This window comes from Myotis yumanensis, unplaced genomic scaffold (assembly GCF_028538775.1).
Source record: "Myotis yumanensis isolate MYYU_CA2020_CCGP unplaced genomic scaffold, mMyoYum1.0.hap1 SCAF_4, whole genome shotgun sequence".
In the NCBI taxonomy this organism is placed as follows: domain Eukaryota; kingdom Metazoa; phylum Chordata; class Mammalia; order Chiroptera; family Vespertilionidae; genus Myotis; species Myotis yumanensis.
Window position 1 is genome coordinate 2,132,335 of NW_027223755.1, and position 17,093 is coordinate 2,149,427.

Here is a 17,093-nt window from a genome sequence, read left to right on the forward strand (position 1 = left end):
CAGCTCGCCATCCACACAGAGTCTAGCCATGCGCTCAAACTCGTCCTCATTTGTAACCCAGGCAAGGAAACGTTTTGAAAGCCACATTTCAGATTTAGAATAACATTTCAGAGGGAAAAAAAAAGCTATTTTCTCCTCTGTTCCCCTTCTGGGTGCTTCTCTATTTTGAAGGAAATCTTATATGTATGAATTGATTGTAAAGGAGCCCATAAAACAGTCCCATAGGACCTGAGAGTATGGGGAACCTGCAGAAGCCACCTAATCAACCTCGGCCGTCCTTCTATGGCACAGTATGTCTCATACCAGCCGTGACCGCCCGCCTCAGTATCTGTCATCTCATCCAGACATGTAGCTTCATCCCCGAGGGATGGATCCACCTTATTTATCCGGTTTCCTGTCTGTGAGTCAGGGTTTGGCACCTCTCGGGTACTCACTGGTTGTTCGTGCCTCTGGACCAACCCAGTCAGGCACAGTGGGAGGGGCAGGTGAACACGGGAGCAGGAATCCAGAGACCTGCGTCCTAGCTCCCGAGGGCCACAGGCAGTTGTGACCTGATTCTCCTATTCCTCAGTTTCCTAATTTGGAAAGTCAGCTCTCTGAGACCTCCTTGAAGGCTACAGCTCAGCAAGCGTTTTAAGCCCAACTCCCTCCTCTGACACCCAGTCCTCCAGGAGTTAGGCTTGCTTTTCTAACGGTCCTTTCTTCCCGTTCTTGGGGGGAGGGGCAGGTAGAAGGGGGTTGTTTCCAGATCTGGATCCTCTGGATCATCTCCTAGCGACTTCTCTTAGTTTGGCATTTTCTTTTCTAATGCGTGAGGCTTAGAGCAATGCATGACTGTTTTTCTCCTCATTTTGAGAGAGCAGAAATAGAGTAGACCAGGGGTCCTCAAACTTTTTAAACAGGGGGCCAGTTCACTGTCCCTCAGACCGTTGGAGGGCCAGACTATAGTTTAAAAAAAAACTATGAACAAATTCCTATGCACACTGCACATATCTTATTTTGAAGTAAAAAAACAAAACGGGAACAAATACAATGTTTGTATTTGCATGTGGCCCGCGGGCCGTAGTTTGAGGACCCCTGGGATAGACCTTTATTCGTGCATTTCAACGGTCTCGAGCGGTTTGAACACTCACATTTTACCTGCTGCTTACGGTGGACAAACAAGGGGCCACGTGCTGGCCCGACTAACTCAGGGGAGGCCTGCGTGGAGGCCTTGCAAACTCAGAGACCTACAGTGACCACAGAGGAGGCTCTGAAATTAAACTTTTTAAATTAAAAAGCAGTCTATGGTGGGTAGTCATGTCCTAGGCCAGTATCTTCCCTGGCAAAGACCAACTTTGATCTTAACTGAGCCTGTTGTCTTTCTGCATCTATGATAACATGCCTTTGGAATGTCAGGGTAACTTCCCTTTTCCCGGACCCCCCAGGGTACAACCAATGTGTCAGGGCGCAGGGCCGAGACCACAGACTCCCTCATTGTTATTGTGACCCTGTTCATTGTTGACTGTGAACTATCCTGTACCCACCCAAGTAAAGGAAGTGTGTGTCTATCATTTTATCTTTTATCCAACCTCAGAGGTCCCTCCCAACCCCCTTCGCTTTCTCCCACCACCCTAATCTATCACCAGCCGTTTCTTGTAACCCATCTCCGTCTACTCCTTGGATGGTAATGTATAAAAATAGGTGAAAAATCACCATTCTCCAGAGCATTATCTCAATATGTTGAGATTCTGCTTCCCGGCCATTGTCGACTGTTTGGCTCAAATAAACTCACAAAAATTCTTTACAGGCTTGACTGTTTCTTACGTGAACATTACCATTATATACTTTTATTTATCTAAAAGCCTCAAGCCTTTTTTCTTTTTAAGTTTCCTTGCCTCTACAGCTCTCCTATGTGCCTGAAAGGAGATGCTTGGACCTACCAGTGAATACCCTGCTACCCTCTTCTGCAAACAGGAGGAAACTAGGACAGGGACAGACCCGCCTCCGGGACAGAAGGATCGGAGAGGAATGCTAACTGCTAACCCATGAGCCTGTGAGGCATCTGTGTTCTTCACCCAGCAGCCCAGCCCTAGGAACCACGTCTCGGGCGAAAGATGACTTCCAAAATATTTGTTGAGTGCAGAGGAGCTGGGAAACCATGCCTTGGAGGCCTTTCTCATCCTAGGCCCTTCCAACTGTTGACTGAGATCAGTTAGATGATAGAAGAGTTCCCAGGTGTCCCCTGGACAGCCCTGCCTGGTGCCGATCAGAGTAAGGTCATACCAGACACACTCCTCATTCCAGACAAGCCTTCGGAAGACGAGCAGATGCTGCGTCACGGGGTTTAAGTTCCATATTCCTCTTATGGAACAGAGCTGTTAAAGAAGACGCTGTCTGACAAGACACACTAAACATTTCTTTTCCAAAATTAGGACCCATTAAAAAAAAACCTAATGATAGAGGATATTTAAGAGACTATGAATAGTCAACAACAATAAACACTTAAAAATTGGCTAGCACAGTCCGTGTGGCTCAGTGGTTGAGTATCGACCCATGAACCAAGAGGCCACTGGTTTGATCCCCAAAGAGGGCACGTGCCAGGTTGCGGGCTGGGTCCCCAGTAGGGGTCGTGCAGGAGGTAGCTGATCGATGATTCTCTCTCATCAATGTTTCTCTCTTCTCTTCTCTCTCTCTCTCTCTCTCTCCATTTCCCTCTCCCTCTCCCTCTCCCTTCCTCTCTCTCTCTTTAAGAAGCTATAAGAACATTAAAAAAAAATTGGCTAAAAGAGTAAATGTTAAGTGGTTTTCTCACAATGAAATAAAACAGGAGTCTGATCTTCGGGATGTCAGCTGGGTCAAGGTTTCTTTTTCTTGTCTCACTTCCGCTCCACCAGGTCCCAAGGCCCCTCTTGAGGTTAAAGAGAGTACCAGACCCGGAGACCTCGGAAGAGGCGCATCCGCCTAAACCAGCCCCTGCACCGCCAGCCTCCGAGGAAGCACGCCTTCCTCGGTCTGTGTTCTGGCGAAGGCGCTTGGAGCCGGGAACTCCCACAGGTCCCGTAACACAGCGACCCTTGGAAGTGATGTCTGCATAGTTGTCAGGGAGCCAACAGAAACATCAGCAAACAATGCGAAAGATGAAACATACAAACACGACTACAAGCCATCACATTCTACTCATGACACCCCAACTTACCTAAGTAGGAGGCCAGGGGCTCGTTCTTTTTGGAAGACTTCACATTGAAGGTGGTGTTTTGGGGGATGATGATCTGATTCCCCTTCTGCATGACGACCGTCCCGTTCCAGTCGTAGGCGCCGACGGCCCCGAGCATGACCCAGTCCTGACATCCGGAAGAGAAAGCGATGGTTAATAAGAGCAGACACGCAGGTCAACAGTGCGATGGGCGCCTTCCACGGGCTTCCCACACATCAGCCCCTGTAACCCTCACAATGACCGAGCGGCCGGCCGCCGGGAGCACCTTCTCCAGCCTCCGGTCAGTGACGGGCCTGGTTGGTTCTGTGGCACAACTGCACATCGAGTGTCAGCCGGCCTTTCCAGGGACCGCGCTGCCTTTCCCTCCATCAACTACAAATGATGTAATTTCTAAAGCTTTGTTCTAGGTGCCAAGAACCCTAGGTCTTGAACGTGGAATTCTAGCAGAACCCTTGAGTATCTTAACACTGAGAAAAAGATCCATCCCATAGCACCAGCAAATGTTTTCAATCAAGCATTTCACACAGCCAGATGCATGACTACGTAAGGGGGACCTGGCATAGCGGATTCACAGCGATTAGTGCCGCGCAGTGAGCTGTGCGAGAGAACACGTTTTTCCAGGAAGGGCTAGGAATGCCAGTCTCCTGTTGATCAGAAATGTCACCAGGATATGGCGAACCGCTCAGCCACCAACCGCACGTTGTACTTGTGCTGATGCCTGGGTGTTGGTTTGGGGAGGAAACCTCAAAAAAATTCACATTCTTGAAATACACCCTTGAGCTATCTTTTATTTTCTTGGAAGAAGAAAGCTACGAACAGGGGAGACATACCTGGGAGTAGTGCGCGCTGAAGCCGGTCTGCGACATTTCCATCTCGAAGGAGGCCGCGGCCTGGTCGGAGGTGGCTGGAGGGAGAGAGACGCCCTTAGCACCGCGGAGCTGCAGGGAGCCCAGTCTCGGTCTTTCCCAACTGAATTCAACCTTCAAGGGGCTTTCAGCCCCATTTCTCCATCTGGAGAGAAATGGCACTCACATCCTAACCCATACGTCCAGCTGGAGATCCCCTCAGAATCCCGTTGTTTGATAAAGTGGTAGGGACTCTAGGTTTGCATTTGTTCTAATTTCCGGCTGTGAGTATCACTCACAGACCAGGAGGGGACTGTCTGACAGGGCTCTGGGCCACGTGCCATTCAATCTCTCTCTCTCACACACACAAACACACACACACACACACACACACACACACACACGATCCTGTGCCCATGTTGAAGCTCTTCACTACAGCGCTGAGGCAGTCCCGAGCGCTCCACGGGAATGTGCGACCCTCAAGACACCCACCAGCCCTCAGCCACAGCCGCGAGGGGACTGAGGGAATGCTGACTTACTGGCTCTCCGTGGGAGTTACTGATTTATCGGGCCTTGTGGAGACGTTAAAAATAGAGCATATTTTAAGAATGTCAGTCTGCCCTTTCATTGAGCCATGAGAATAATCACATTCGTGGAATCAAACTCATTTCCTCGTTACTTCCTGGCATAAATCTGTTGACAAGTACACCCGCAATTGCCTTTTTATAGGACTGGATTCAATGGGAAAATCAACCAGGAACTCCAATCGATCATTTTCATCTCACACATACCCTCTCGCTTCAATAACCGAGATGCACTGTAACTTAATGGATCGCAGCCTTCACTTAGGCCCCCGACACTTGGAGGTGCTTTCTCCTGTATCTGCCAGGCCAGTGACAGGAGCAGAGCAAAGGCCTGCCTGCTCCCAGCCCTTTCCCGGCTGCTGCTCTGCTTGGATCTGAGGACAGACAGCAGGAAGCTCGGACATGCTGCGGCTGGATGGGCACCCTGGGAGCGGCCACCGTACCTCCCCGAACTTCCCGCTGTCAGCGCCTCCCTGGCTGCCAGGTGCCCAGGTAGCCGCTCTAACCACTGGGCAGCCTCTGGTTGGGGAAGTCTGCGTTTCTCCCAAGGTCTGATGGGAAAGGGAAACCTGAGACCACGTTGTGATGTTATTGGGCGAGTTGCTGGCACCCGCCCCCCACCAGGTGGCGCTGCCCGGGGCCGGCAGGGACTTCAGAATGGCTGTTTACTATCAGAAGGTGGATGTTCACAGAGAATGCAGACTCCCCAAGTGAGCAAGGACATGGCGCCCTTTCTGGTCTCACGATGAAAGAGAATCAGGAACAGGCTGCCCCAAACCCTCTCTGGTTGGCCTACACGGGAAGGCATTTTGATCTGAGGAGTCCCTCGAAAAGTAATTTCTCTCTCTCTCTCTCTTTTTTTTATTAAATATATTTTATTGACTTTTTACAGAGAGGAAGGGTGAGGGATAGACAGTTAGAAACATTGATGAGAGAGAAACATCGATCAGCTGCCTCCTGCACACTCCCCACTGGGGATGTGCCTGCAACCAAGGTACATGCCCCTGACCGGAATCAAACCTGGGACCCTTCAGTCCGCAGGCTGACGCTCTATCCACTGAGCCACACCGGCCAGGGCATTTCTCTCTTAATACAGAGGCCTCTCGGGGTGTCTGAGCGCCTTGGAGGCATGGTGTCCCCCAGTCAGAAACGACCTGAAACGTCACTTCAGGAAAGTGGACCCTCCTCCACCCGGTCCCTGACACAGGCTGCGTTTCTGTGAGTCTTCGGTGACGGTTACGGACTTCGGGTGACAAACAGGACTGCACGGTGCTCAGCTACCTCACGTGGCTCAGCCACGTGTCTTCTAAATGGCCTTTACGGTTTGCTTCTATCACATCTTGGCGCATGTCAGTGGACAGTGAAAAGCGCACAAGGACTTGGGAAACCTCATTCGTTTCCGGGAGGAGCGCCAGCGCGTGGCCTGGCCCGTGCGGAGGGGACAGTGGTGGCTGCAGCGAGCGCAGAGCCCGAGAGGTGACTTATCCACAGGATGGGGGGCCGCCACGTGCTGTGGAAGCTGCTGTGACTGCGGCTGAAAAGTGGTTCCAGTGTTCGATTTCCTCAAGCCACAAGGAGCGGGGTGACGGGGACAGAGAAGTCCAGTCTCGAAGGCCGGTCTGTGGAGCGCCGTCGTCTCCACAGCGACCTGCCACCGACTGGCTGTGATGCAGGCGTGAAATCAACAGGTGAGTCATCACCTGCATTTATTTATTTATTTTAACTGAAAGAGGGGAGAGTGGACGGCAGAGATGGGGACATGCCAGGGTACAGTGCCTACGATAAGGGCCACTTCATGAGATTGGCTTTACTTTAGGGGCGTAGATGTGTGTGTCCCGGTCACAAAGCAAGCTGGACTGATCGTGGGGGTCACTGTCAAGAAGCGTTCGAGAGCCATGACTCCACCTCACTTTCCCCGCCTTCCTATTCATTTTAACATCCCCTGTCGTCCCGCCCCTGCATTTTCCTTGTCACCCGACGCTCAAAGTGGCCCCTTTCACAGCTGGGCCCCTTCCCAGTGTATCTGACGCTCCCATCACCATCACCAGCTCCGAGCAGGACTGTGCTTTCACACGTCCACGTCCACGTTTAAGGTACAAAGACAACCGTCCTCCGTGTGTCCAGATGCAGCGGGAGCCCGAGGGAGGGGCGCTGGGGTTTCTCGCCCTCGGTGAGAAGGGCTGCCCTCTGCCCTGCGATCCCAGAGAACGAGGAGGAAAAGGGGTGCCCGCCCACCACCCAGAGGCGTCCTTTCGTCAGGGAGACCTAGTTGCTACGTAAGCTGTTCTTCCGCCTCTTCTACCTAAGGTGACGCTCAGTGTGCCCAGTCTCGGGTCGCCGTGAAAAAGCAAAGAAAGAATCTGGGAAGAAGTGACGTGACTTCGACACACACTTGAACCGCCGTCTCGCTGCCCTGGGACCGGGGCGCCATGGAGACCTCACAGCAGGCGGGGACAGGACAGGAGGGAGGGAACATGGAAGCCACCGCCTGAGGACAGGCCCCCAACAGGAAACAAACCCGAAAAATGACACCCGGCCAGCGTCTCCCTCCCTGAACCTGGGCCACAGGAAAGGAACAGGCCGCGCGGGCACATATTTGCTCCTGAACGTCCCCACGGGCCGCCGTCCTCATGGCTCTCACGCCCGCCCCACGTGTCCTCACCCAGCCAGCCCCCAGCCCCTGGGCCATGTGACACTGCCACCCAGGCAAGGTCAGACTCAAGGTCAGACTCACAGGAAGGGTCACTGTCCCACGCCGGCCACTGTACACAGTGACCCCCACCCCACCCCCCGGCCACGCGGCGGGAATGACACGGACCCACCCCACGCCCACCTTCCAGGGCGAAGATCCTCTCTCCCAGCGCCTCCACGATGGTGACCAGGGCCAGCTCGTCCGACACGTTGAAGAAGTGCTTCTCGGTGGGCGCGCTGGCGATGGACTTGATCTCCTCCACGAACTTCTCGGTGCTCAGGTTCCCGCGGTTGTAGCTGCCGAGAATCTGAGGCAACAGAAATGGCGGGAAGATGCCTTAAACCTTGTGCACGAACAGGGGCTCAGGCACCTTGCGGGCGACAGGAGAGTGTGCAGGATCCTGGCCTAACGTGGTTTCCTGTGCTCGCACCTTCTCGGGAGAGTGATTACCAGATGCGGAGGTTCCCTGACAGTAACTGTTCCACGCCGCCATCGGGGCGGGGGATGTGAAAGGCAGTCCTGCGTGTGCATGGACGGCTCCTGTGCTACATCCCCGTGGACCTGTTTATTAACCGCCGTCTCTTAAAGACATGACGGCCTAAAGGTAACGCTACACTTCCTGCCGGTCTCTGATGTGATGCTGGCCGGTGAGACCACCGTCTGCCCGCGAAGCGAGAAGCCAGTGGTTGCTTGACCTTGAATTCTTGGTTCTTCCTGAAAACCCTACAAGGGGCAGGCTAACCCACCTGCATTTTATTCATTCTTTTCTTTATTAAATATATTTTATTGATTTTTTACAGAGAGGAAAGGAGAAGGATAGAGAGAAACATCGAGAGAGAAACATCGATCAGCTGCCTCCTGCATACCTCCTACTGGGGATGTGCCCGCAACCAAGATACATGCCCTTGACTGGAATCGAACCCAGGACCCTTCAGTCCGCAGGCCGACGCTCTACCCACTGAGCCAAAGCGGCCGGGGCTGCATGTACATTTTAATCAGCGATTGGACTAGGAGCGATCTCGCTTGGAAGTCTGGGAAATAAACAATGAAGACTTCCTGTTTGAAACCAAAGGCCCAGACAGGGACATTCCTTTTCACAGAGAAGGGGGTGGGGCTGCTGTTTTCGTGAGCTATAATTATTTAGATGTTCTAGAAGGTTCTCTTGAACATTTGGTTTACTTTTAAGAGAAAGGTTTATGGGGATATTGTTTATATGCAGTAAAAGCCACTCTTTTTAGGCAGACAACTGAGTTTTGACAAACCTATGCCCTGTGTCACCACCGTGTGGAGACAGGGAATGTTCCTATCGCCCAAGGCTCCCTCTGGCTCCCTTGCAGCCCACCTCCCTCCCCAGCCCCTCAGGGACCTGGTCTGCGTTCTGCCCTGACAGCCTGCTTTTCCAGGACGTCAGAGGCAAGGCATCAGCGGCATGCGGCCGTGTGCGTCTGGCTTCTGTCACTGTGCCTGGTGCTCTGACAGCCATGCCGCTGCCGCTGCCTCTGCGGCTGTGTGGGGAGCTCAGTCCCTCTCGCCGCGGATCCCTCCCACCGCGTAGGGGCACCCGATGCATTTGTGGGGGACGTCTGGGCTGCTCCCAGTTTCGAGTGATTAAGAGTGAAGCTGCTAGAAACAGTCCTGCCGAGAGGTCTCTGCGTGGACATGTTTTCCTTTCTCCCGAGTGCAGACCTGAAAGTGACAGCGCTGGGTCCCACAGCAAGTCTGTGTTTAGTGTCATAAGAGACCGCTAGCCTGGCCGGCGTGGCTCAGTCCTATGGACCAGGAGGTCAGGGTTCAATTCCTGGTCAGGGCTCAGGCCCGGGTTGCAGACTCGATGCCCCGTGTGGGGCGTGCAGGAGGCAGCCGATCCATGATTCTCTCCCATCATTGCTGTTTCCATCTCTCTCTCCCTCTCCCTTCCTCTCTGAAAACAACATAAACATCTATTTTCTTAAAAGAAGCTGAAGCGCTTAGGGTTAAGTCACTGACCACTGTCATAGGCGGAATTTGAACGCAGGCCTTTCCGACTCAAATACAGTGTCCTCCGCCCTTCCCCACCCCACCCTCCTACTCATCGCTTCGGGGAAGTGCCCGGAGTCCTCTGCTGTTCAGATTGTGACGCGGCTGGTGCGGCTTCGTGTCTCTAGGCCTGGGTTTCTGTGCCTCTGTACAAGGTGGGGGGTGGGGGGGACTGCGGTGCCCCGTGGGAAGCTGTGACGTGAGTGGAGACGGGTGGGAAACTGGGGCGTGGGAAGGAAGCCAGGGACAGCGGGTCGTATGAGTCGGGGGTGAGGGGGCCGCAGAGTCTGGAGACTCAGAGACCGGGCCATGCCGCCCACAGCCATGGGCCTGCTGCCGTGGGGTCCCCGCCTCACAGCGCGGGGAAAGGAAAGCTCCCCTCCCCTTGGGGAGCCTGAGGACAGGGAAGGCAGGTGGACACAGATAGAAAACGCCACCGTACGCGACAGCGTGCGGGAAAGGGTCCCTCAAATGACTGTCCGTGTTTGCAAAGCCTGTGTCCTGATGTCCCTCCCAGGGGGCGGCGCCATGAGAAGGAAGCCGCTGACCGCACGGAGCTGCAGGAGGGGTCAGAACAAGTCGCTAACGGAGGGGTCAGTGCTCAGTCTCTGGCTGCACGTGGGAGGCAGTGCTGTGTGAACCGCGGTGTCTCTGCATGGCTACAGGTGTGTCACAGGCGTGCGGGCTTTCCGGGCAGCACCCATCATCACAGCCGCCGGAGGTGCCCTCGGAACGGAGGGACTGTCCCCTGCTCCGGTCCCTTCGCCTCCTGTCCGGCTTGCATGTGTTTTCATAGGTGCTGTGGCGCCACTTGGCTCGCGCAGTGGGGGTGCGAGTGGCCTGGGCTCTGCACCCAGGGCACAGGCTGCGACGTGCATCTCCGCCTCCCCACCCTCCATCACGCCGAGGGGTGGCGCGAGGAGGAGCCCCCCCAGCTGCCCCCCCCCCCCCCCCCCCAGCTACGAGCCCAAGAGTCCCACCACCGCAGCGCCCGGTACCCACCGCGATGGAGAACCGCTGGATGCCGTCCTCCTCGCAGTCCTGGATGACCTGGGGCAGCCGGTGGTTGTCGTGGGACTCCCCGTCCGTCACGATCACCATCACTTTCTTGACGCCCCTGCGGGCGCCCCGGGCCTCCATGAAAGCCTCCTTCCTGAAAGGGTCCAGAGGAGAGAAGCTGGTGAACCGCCACCCGGGGGGGGGGGTGGGGGAGCCCGGGACAGAGCCCCAGGGAGCCGCTCTCCCTCCCCGGTCAGGTCACCGCGAGGCCGCTGTATGTTAACGCCCCCCCCCCCCCCCCGAAAACACCCGTAAATGTGGAAACATCCCAGCCCCAGTTCCCTTCTTTAAATTAAACCCCGGCCCCCCTACAGGCCTGTAAACATGGAAACATCCCAGGGGAGCCCTCTCCTTGGGATAGGAGGGTCCGGGCCGTATGATTAAACGTGTGAACTTACTGCAAAGGAAGGGAACTTGGGGCAGGGATAGGGGGACACACACGCATTTTGAACTGGGGGACACGGGACATGGAAGTCAAGGATTCTTACGAAACCAAAAGTAGTGTTTGAGACTGGCGCTGCCCGAAAGCAGTAAGCAGCGATTAAAAATATCCTCAACCTCGAAAAACGGGTGGACAAGAGGACTGCTGAGCCCTGTCACAGGGGCTCATTTATACACAGAACTCAATGACCTCTGTGCGCCCACCGCACGGGCGGCAGCCACGCAGGGCGTGGTATCCGAGTGGGACTGTGCAGGGCGAGGGGGCGAGGGGACCGGAACCGCACTTCGGTGAGTTTTCAAAGCTGCGTATTCATGCTGCAGCGGTCACCTCGGGGTGCACAGTGAGGCCCTGGGGCTCGGAGCGGTGGGGGCGCGCTGTGGCTGACCGCTGTGGCTGACCGCTGCGGCTGACCGTGGGCGGCCACACTTGGCCGAGAGCCAGGGAGGCCTCAGGGGGCCCAGCCGTGCTCCGTGCTGGCGACCCCGTGGGCAGGGACCTGCACAGTGGCCCCCGCTGCGCGGCGTTAGTTTCTCTTGGGCCCAGATACCAGCAACCACATGCTTTTCTAACGCTGACGAGGCTAAAGCTGCACATGGAATTAACATTTCTGACTATCCAGCCCCTTCTGTGGAGTTTGTGAAGCCCCGATCTCGGCAGGCAGGCGAGGGGCACGGGCAGCAGCTCTTCAGGGTCAGGGGGTCCCGGGGCAGAAGCCGTGGTCGAAGGCTCTTAACACCAGACAAACGCCTGTCAGATTTGGGGATTGTCCAGTGTTTGCTCTGTGTTTGCGCAGAAGCTTACGAGTTCTCACGGTGACGGAGCGGAGGAGCAGTGGGAGAGAGAGTTGGAGGAGATGGGGAATCCAGAAAGAGCAGGTCTGCGCTGCAGAAAGGGCGGGCCGGTGGGCTCTTGTAGAAGGAGGTCCAGCCGCAGAGTCGGCAGGAGGGAGGCAGGGGTGGAAATCGGAGGGGATTTGGAGAAAGTAAGAAAGAAGGAAGAGCCAGCATCACATCCACTTCTTGCCAATGTGTGCACTGAGCATGGTTTCAAATAAGGCAATACCGGACGAGGCCTCTTAAACTCCTGTTTGAGAGCTCCCATACCCCCAGGTCGGTGCTGGGCAATGACAGGCATACGAGAGAGTATGCCATTCTGGAAGTGCACGGACCATGTTTTTTAGATTGAGAATTCTAGAAGCTGGGAACAAAGACTAGAGGGAAAGATAAGTCCCTCCTGTTATGCCTTAGTGCCCAAGAGCACGATGCCGTAGACCAGTGGTCGGCAAACTGCGGCTCGAGAGCCACATGCGGCTCTTTGGCCCCTTGAGTGTGACTCTTCCACAAAATACCGACTTCTGCGCATGGGCCACGAAGTTTCAATCACACTGTACATTCTCGCCCGCACGTGGTATTTTGTGGAAGAGCCACACTCAAGGGGCCAAAGAGCCGCATGTGGGCTCGCGAGCCGCAGTTTGCTGACCACTGCCATAGACTACAGGGTTTTTGATCGATTTTCCATTGATTTAACCCTTGGAATAAACGGAAAGAGAAGAAGAGAGACTGTATTATAGAAAAACCTGATTCTGGAACTGCGAGCTCACTGGCCGCATCCAGCTTTAAACAAGATGGCTTTCCGTACCACCAAGGTGAGTGCTCGCTGCGCGCTGCGAATGGCCAGGCCGGAGACGCTGGCTTGGCGGGTTCGGTGGCCGCGTACCTGGCTGTGTCGATCCCGAGGGCGGTCATGGTCTGGCGGCCGCCTCTCTGGACGATTCTGTTGGCAGCGAGGAGCACGTCCTCCGTGGAGGAGTAGGTGTTGAGGTTGAACTCGTGGGTCACGTTCTCTCCGTACTGCACGATCCCCACCTGAAAGACCAGCCGTGAGTCAGCGGTCCGCAGCGGGCCCAGGCCCAACTTCGTGCAGGTTCAACATGGATGTGAGGGGTGACCCATCTGCGTCTCAGCGAGTGTGAGAATCTAGAGAACACACCTCCTCCTACTTCGACAGCAGTAACATTACTCTTTACGGGCAGCCAGAGCCCAGAGAACATGAAGGTGCCGTTAGTCAACTCAAATGGTCGGTCTGTCCCTCTGGCAGTTTTCACTGCAGACACGAGTGGGCCACAGGCTACACTGGGACACCCCCCCCCCCCCCAGGCTTTGCCTTCGCTCCCCTGGAGCTTATAGGCTACAAGACAGAGACCCAACACACAATCGCTCAAACACACGCCCAACTGCAAACCATGACAAGGTCTGTAACGGAAAAGCTGTTATTAGCAAGTTCAACCTCGGGCCCTGATTTAAAATGGGGCTCAGGGAAGAGACCTTACTGGGTGCTATGGGGACAGAGGCCTGTCTGGGGTGGAGGCTGGGAGGGAGGATGGGGTCCAAGGAGGGAACTGTGGACTCGAGGAGCTGAGATGGGGAAGAGGGAGGTACTGTCCCAAGAGCAGGAAGACAGTCGGTGACACTGGACCAGGACTGCTGGCAGAGGGGAGCTAGAGAAGGCTCGACGCGCAAGCAGGGGTCACTGTGTGAGGGATGCACCTGGCTCAGCCCTTCTCCCACCCCCTTTTGCTCCTGTCTTCCCACTCTCCCTGCCTTCCTCCTTCATTGTGTTTTAAATAATTTAAAGAAATCTATTTTTATTGATTTCAGAGAGGAAGGGAGAGGGAGAGGGAGATAGAAACATCATTGATGAGAGGAAATCATTGATCAGCTGCGTCCTGCACGCCTCCTATTGGAGATCAAGCTCGCAACCTGGGCATGTGCCCTTGACCAGAATCAAACCCTGACCTCCTGGTTCACAGGTCAATGCTCAACCACTGAGCCACACCGCTGGGCACTTCCTCCTTCCTTTCCCTCTTAATCACAAATTGGGTACTATAGGCAGAGCCACGTAAGAAGACAGGAAAGGTAACATGTCCCAGAGTCAGTGTCCCTGACAATCCGTGATCCTCTCTCCCCCCGAGATGCCCATTCCCCCTGTTCCATTTTCACACCCTCCTTCAGAGGTGGGTGTGAACCAATAAGCCAATCCACACAAGAACTGTGCCTGAAGATACCTGTTCTTTAACTTTCTACCCCAAATCAGGGACTCGGAAAACTCTTTCCCCCAAACAGATGTCTTTTTCACGCAGGAATCCTGGCACCGAATCTCCCGGGCAGGGGATGGACGCGGAGGAGGCCGGGCAGGGGATGGACGCGGAGGAGGCCGGGCAGGGGATGGACGCGGAGGAGGCTGGCCAGGGGATGGATGCGGAGGAGGCCGGCCAGGGGATGGTCGCGGAGGAGGCCGGGCAGGGGATGGACGCGGAGGAGGCCGGGCAGGGGATGGATGCAGAGGCCGGGCAGGGGATGGACGCGGAGGCCGGGCAGGGGATGGATGCGGAGGAGGCTGGCCAGGGGATGGACGCGGAGGCCGGCCAGGGGATGGATGCAGAGGCCGGGCAGGGGATGGACGCGGAGGCCGGCCAGGGGATGGATGCAGAGGCCGGGCAGGGGATGGACGCGGAGGAGGCTGGGCGGGGGATGGCGTGGAGGCCAGGCGACTTTCTTCGCGAGGCAGCACCCAGTGTGCCCACTGGTAGAGTCGCCCCTGGTACTTGCCTGAGAGCCAGTCCTACCTCCAAGCGGCCCAGAGGGTGAGCACCGCCTCTCCGGCGCCCCCAGCTGACACCACGGTCCTCAGAAACTGTAGGCTCCTACATCGTTAGTCTGATTTATAGCTATAATTCCATAGTACGTCTTTCTGGAAACCAAAAGCGGACTCTGGCATTTGCAGAAGCAAATGAGAGACTCTCCAATTTGAAAGAACCGTATTGTCCCTGGGCTGCTTGGCGGAGTGTGCCGGGCGTCTCGGGGCGATTGTGCTGCCTCGCCTAGAGAAGAGTCCCCTCCTGTATTGTTACTGTTTCTTAAAAAATGCTCTGTCCTAATTTATTTAAATCAGGGTGACGGAAATTACCTCCGCATTTTCTACATAAGGAAACGAGTTTAAAAAACTCATTCCCGCTGTGAGAGGGCAGGAAGGGTGGGATAAAGATGACCGGATGCCCCTTTGTACAGCCGACCAATGACACACACAAATGAAGTGATGAGTACACACCCATCCCTCCATTGCAGGCTCTCTTCTTCACTTAGAATGAAATGCCACCCACCATTCTCTACAGAGAATTAAATTCTCTTCCCAATGACACAGCTATTCATGGGTGATCCAGGGGGCCATGGAGTTATTATTAAGGGAAGTCTTGTAGGTTTGACATTGTCCTTGTCAATATTCAGTATAAATAAACGTGCAATGATTTTGTTATTTGGACAATCACTATGCCTGGCCCTGGCACCCAGGGAAATAAACGCTGCAGGGAAGTTAGTTGCTCACCCATTCGGCACATCTCGCAGAGCCGGCCTTGTTTTTATTTCCCTTTGTTTTCATTTGATTAGGCAGGAGGTTAAAGAAACTGGAAAACTGTCAACTCTTCTCTTGATTCTTGGATGTGTTACTCCCTGGATGAATCTAACGCCGAAGTCTCTCATTTCTTCGACGTCCTCAGCTCAGCAATCTTTTCCTCTTGCTCACCTCCAAGGTCGTATCAATGACCTTGTCATTGGGAAACACTGCTGTGCCTCAGTTTCCAGTTCTTCTCCCTGACCCCTAACTTTTGCTTATTTACTTAGTGTGTCTGATTCACTCCTTGACTTCCAATTCACAGATCCTACCTTTATTTTTCTTTCTCCACCTACCCCAGATTCCATGGTCTGTCAGCATAATCATTTACTCACAAACATTGAACTCCTTTAGCCTTTTTTTCCTCCATTAACTCACCTGGCTAACTTCCAACTAAACATCTCCTTCGCCGGGTTTGCTCCTGTGACCCTCAATGTGGCCCAACAAGAATCCGCCACCTGTGGACCGGTCTCTCTTCAAAGTTCGGACCCGCACCTTGAGCTTGGCCCCGCCCAACAGTCCCACTACTTCTTACCAGTGAGCGCACCTCACTCGCATGGACTGAGTTCAGTCAGACTCTACCCATGAGCTGAGAACTCCTCCGGGAAAGACAGACACACAGTGAGGAGTTCCTGTGAGAAGAGGTGGACGTCACGCCAACTAAACAGGGCTGCAAATGCCCTGATATTTTATAGTCAGGACACTCTTCTATGTCTCACAGAACCTGCTGTGAACTATGGGGTTATCTGGACAAGTTCTCTTCACACCAGGAAGAGCAAAAACGTTTAATACCTGGGAAGTCAGAGACCAGAGCTTCACATCACATTTGTTTTTCTTTCTTTCTATCTATCTATCTATCTATCTATCCATCCACATCCATCCATCCATCCATCTACCCATCCATCTATTCCATCTATCTATCTATCTATCTACCCACCCATCCTATCTATCCATCCATCCCCATCCATCCTATCTATCTTTCCATCCATCCTATCTATCCATCCATCCCCATCCTATCTATCTATCTATCTATCTATCTATCTATCTATCTATCTATCCGTCCATCCATCCACATCCATCTACCCATCCATCTATTCCATCTATCTATCTATCTATCTATCCCCATCCATCCTATCTATCCATCCATCCTATCTATCCATCCATCCCCATCCTATCTATCTATTATCTATCTATCTATCTATCTATCTATCTATCTATCAATCATCTATCTACCTTAACAGCTATCTCACCTCTATAAGCTTCTTTGTAAATATTAAGATGTAAGAGAACTCGTAAGGCCTAGGCCCTCACTGTTGCTATAGACGTTGCTTCTAAGGACCCACCCGCCACTGTTTTCAGGTGAAGGCCCTGCACTGCCAGGGCCACTTTCCCCAGAGGATGGAAGAGACTGAGTGCCTGGCAGTCCTCTCTGTGGGGGCCTGTGCACAGGGCCTGAGAGGATCCCCTCCGCCCACCCTGCAGGGCCTGTGCACAGGGCCTGAGAGGATCCCCTCCATGATCCCTGCAGGGGCCTGTGCACAGGGGCCTATAGACAGGGTCCCCTCCGTCCACCCTGCAGGGGCCTGTGCACAGGGCCTGAGAGGATCCCCTCCATGATCCCTGCAGGGGCCTGTGCACAGGGGCCTATAGACAGGGTCCCCTCCGTCCACCCTGCAGGGGCCTGTGGACAGGACCTGACAGGGTCCCTTCCATCCTCCCTGCAGGGGCCTGTGGACAGGACCTGACAGGGTCCCCTCCGCCCACCCTGCAGGGGCCTGTGCACAGGGGCCTATAGACAGGGTCCCTTCCGTCC

At 54.5% G+C, this 17,093-nt stretch overlaps 1 protein-coding gene across 1 annotated transcript in view; it reads right to left on the reverse strand.

Moving 5' to 3' along the window:
• ITGA1 (integrin subunit alpha 1) overlaps positions 1-17,093 on the reverse strand; it is a 118,724-nt gene that overhangs the window by 40,583 nt on the left and 61,048 nt on the right. The window contains exons 7-11 of the mRNA XM_070411758.1: positions 12,551-12,699; positions 10,336-10,486; positions 7,459-7,624; positions 4,027-4,100; positions 3,179-3,323 (exon numbers count right to left, since the gene is read on the reverse strand). Coding sequence (XP_070267859.1) covers positions 3,179-3,323; positions 4,027-4,100; positions 7,459-7,624; positions 10,336-10,486; positions 12,551-12,699 — 685 coding nt within the window. The remainder of the gene's footprint in view (positions 1-3,178; positions 3,324-4,026; positions 4,101-7,458; positions 7,625-10,335; positions 10,487-12,550; positions 12,700-17,093) is intronic.